The sequence below is a fragment of the Austrofundulus limnaeus genome, unplaced genomic scaffold (assembly GCF_001266775.1).
Source record: "Austrofundulus limnaeus strain Quisiro unplaced genomic scaffold, Austrofundulus_limnaeus-1.0 Scaffold69, whole genome shotgun sequence".
Classification (NCBI taxonomy): domain Eukaryota; kingdom Metazoa; phylum Chordata; class Actinopteri; order Cyprinodontiformes; family Rivulidae; genus Austrofundulus; species Austrofundulus limnaeus.
The window spans coordinates 1,135,691-1,139,193 of record NW_013952471.1 but is presented as its reverse complement, the minus strand read 5'-3'; the positions used below and the strand labels follow the sequence as shown (position 1 = coordinate 1,139,193).

The following is a 3,503-nucleotide window of genomic DNA, read 5'->3' as shown; positions in this document are numbered from 1 at the left end:
CTGCTCCAGTCCCAGGTTTCAGAGCAGTGGTGTCCAGCAGCGTTCCCCTGGGTGGAGGTCTGTCCAGCTCAGCCTCTCTGGAGGTGGCCTTCTACACATTCCTGCAACAACTCAAGCCAGGTTCTGTAACTATGACTGAGTCTGTTTACAGAAACGGTTAACAGTCTACAGGGGTGAATCCTTGGAGAACTGCATGAATTATACAGTGGTGCCTTGAGTTACAAGTTTAACTCGTTCTGAGATGGAGCTCTTAACTCAAATTACTTGTATGTCAAATCAGTGTTCCCCACAGAAATAAATTGAAATGCCCTTAATCTGTTCCGGACCCCCAAAAAACACTACTATTTTTGTTACATGTTTTTATATCAGTAAAATCGTTATGAATAACAAAAACTGAATAAATACAAAACAGAATGTGTTTTCTGCAATGAACTACAGTAGTTTTATTAAGTACACTGTAAAAGGGACAGCTTCAATATGGTGCAGACTGTGGAAGTGCTGCGCTCATACTGCTTTGCTAAGTCGACTGCATGCACACTTCTCGTGTTTTTCAATAATTTATTTCTTCAGTTCAATGCACATCACCTGCTTCTTTTTCTCAGCGCCATCCTTTGCTCTCACCTTGTTTTGGTCCCATAGTTGGCAAAAGCTGGTTCTTTAAGTTTTATAAAAATAAAAACAAATGCTTTAACCACACGCTAACTGCTTAAAGCTAACTGAGACCGTGAACACCTGTTGCGGTGTTCACTCCTGCTTTCGTGGCGCCATCTAGTGGTGGGGCGTGTAAATCAATCAATCAATAAATCTTAATTCCAGACACAAAAAGGTCCATAGTAAAAAAAGATAAAAACAAAATAAGAGAAAAAATAAAAATAAACATGACTTATTCACTGAGTCATAAATAAATGATGACGCCAATGTTTCCACAATCTTGAGAGAAATCTCACTGTACTAAAAACAGGATTTACTAAAATTGCAATTACGTTATTGCATGACACAGATAATCTACACATGCATTTATACATGAGGTTCCTGAGCACAGCTGCACATGTGGGGACAGCATTATGTACAAACATATGGCTAACACTGCTCCATCGAGGCACTCTGAGTTACTACTCAGACTCAGCCTCATGCCATCATTGTATGCCACATAAAGTTTCTGCAGGTTCGCTCGTAACCCAAATTTTAGCTCTCAACTCAAAGCAAAAATATATCTGAGAGACTGCTTGTATCCCAAAAAACTCGTTAGTTAGGACACTCTTAAGTCAAAGTACCACTGTATTCATTTCCATTTAATCTGTAGCCATTCTAGTGAGTGGCTTTCAAGGCGAGCCCTCTTCAATCCCAACACCCCCTTATACATACACACCCCACTCCCCAAACCAACTGCCATTCCCTAGAGAAACACTTTGACTTTAAAATGTAAAAAATGGTGACATTGATCGTATTAATCTTCAAGTGCCAAAAAGTAATTGATTAATGTTTTTCTGACAATTAATTGCACAGGATATGATTATGCCCAACCCTAATCAATGCTTCAAATCTCATTCATACACTGATACACATCAGAGGCAGTGGAGGTTCAGTGTCTTGCCCAGGGACACTGGTCAGCGAAGCAGGTAATCAAACTGCCAACACTCACATTAGCGGAGCGACTACACTAACCACTCAGCAACAGCTATCCCCAATAGAATCTAATCTCATAGATTTATGTCTTATCCTGAATTTCTCAATCCTGCTTTTGTGAAACAGTCCTCTGGTGTCTGCTGGAATGATGACATTAGCTGTGTTTCCATTGACCATGAAAATGCGCAAATTAGAATTTCGAAAATAAATTTGCTCAATGGAAACTCGTCATTTTCGAAAAAAATTATGTTTTTCGACAAAATGTTTTTGCGCTAGGATGAGGTGGTTTTTCGGCCGTATCGAAATTGATGTATTTCGCAAATCTTCAATGGAAACACTTTTTTTGCATCACGGGAGTCACGTGATCAACAACCGGCTGTTTCTACTGGCGAAAAGAAGAAGAAGATAACAGGAAGTAAAAGTAGAAGTGAAATCACCGAAGTAGTAAAAGAAAGTAGTAAACTCACCGACTACATTTTCCCAAAAACGCCGCATATGTAGCCACTCCCAAGTATAAGGGGCTTGTCACTCGAAAGCCTAGATAAGACTCCGACATCTCCTCTAATGGCGGATGATGAGCGCTAGTGTCGTGGTAGCAACATGCTATGTGTTTACATCCATCGCTGCCATGTTTGTAATGACTTATCACGAAAACAAACATATTCACGCGTGACTTTAATAGCATTTCTTACTTAATGGAAACACTGCAGTTGTGAAACTGTGTTTTTTCAACATTAACAGAATATCGACAAAGTTTTGCGCACATTTGCAATGGAAACACAGCTACTGACTTTGAACAGATTAAACCTGCAGTAGGTAACTTTTATAAAAATGTATTTTTTACATATTAAACCTGTCACTATATTTTGACAGTAGATTATTAGACAAATAATCTGAAAAAATACATGGGGGGTGGGGGGTGTAGTGCAGCAGAGAGCAAGGAGGAGGGACCTGTTGGGTGTGCTTGTTCAAATTTTCAGACAAGCTCAGGGTTTTCTCAAAACTCCCTACTTCACCATTTTAGGCAGGGGCTTTGATTTTACAGTATCTGCTGGTGGAAAAACATCCTACAAAGCCAAGTCTTTTTAAGAAAACCATCAAATAACTAATTAGCTCTGTTTTAAGTAAGCTGTTTAGGAAAATTTTGTTTCCACACAGCTTACCTTACCGTTGCGCTCCGAATGTGCACCTTGCACCTGCTGTATGAAAGGTAGATAAGTAAACGTATCTTGAATCAACAGTTTGAGTAAATTGTTCTGTTAGTATAAAATAAATTTTAGTTCTATATTTTGAGCTGCACATTTGTTTTAATCTTCCCTGAATCTTTGGGGTCAACTCTGTGCTTGGCTGTGTTTTTTTCCACAGATGATGGAGACAAATTGTCTAAAGCACTAGCCTGTCAGCAGGCTGAACACACACATGCTGGTGTACCCTGTGGTATTATGGACCAGTTTGTCTCAGTTTTTGGCAGGGAGGGACATGCTTTGCTCATTGACTGCAGGTACTCAACACATTCATGTCATGGAAATCACTATACATTATTCCATTCCTTTTTTTTGTTCTCTTTTTTTCTAAATTTCATGTATTTGTTTTTAATTCAACTCAGGTCTCTAGAGGCCACTCTGGTTCCCCTGGCAGATCCAGACCTGGTGGTCCTCATCACCAACTCTAATGTGAAACACTCTCTGGCTGGAAGTGAGTACCCAGTGAGACGCAGACAATGTGAGGAGGCTGCCTCTGCACTGGGGAGGGACAGTCTCAGGAATGTTTCCATCAAAGACCTGGAAGGTAGGAAGTCTTTTTACAAAAACTCTACTCATCATAATTTATTTTCAGTGTTATTAAGCAGTTACTTTTGTGTGTGTGTGTGTGTGTGT

At 39.7% G+C, this 3,503-nt stretch overlaps 1 protein-coding gene across 1 annotated transcript in view; it reads left to right on the top strand.

Moving 5' to 3' along the window:
- galk1 (galactokinase 1) overlaps nt 1-3,503 on the top strand; it is a gene marked incomplete at its 5' end in the record, with an annotated part of 25,610 nt that continues 22,107 nt past the window's right edge. Inside the window, 3 exon segments of the mRNA XM_014010454.1 lie at nt 1-120; nt 2,992-3,127; nt 3,233-3,414. Of these exon segments, the coding sequence (XP_013865908.1) occupies nt 1-120; nt 2,992-3,127; nt 3,233-3,414 (438 nt within the window).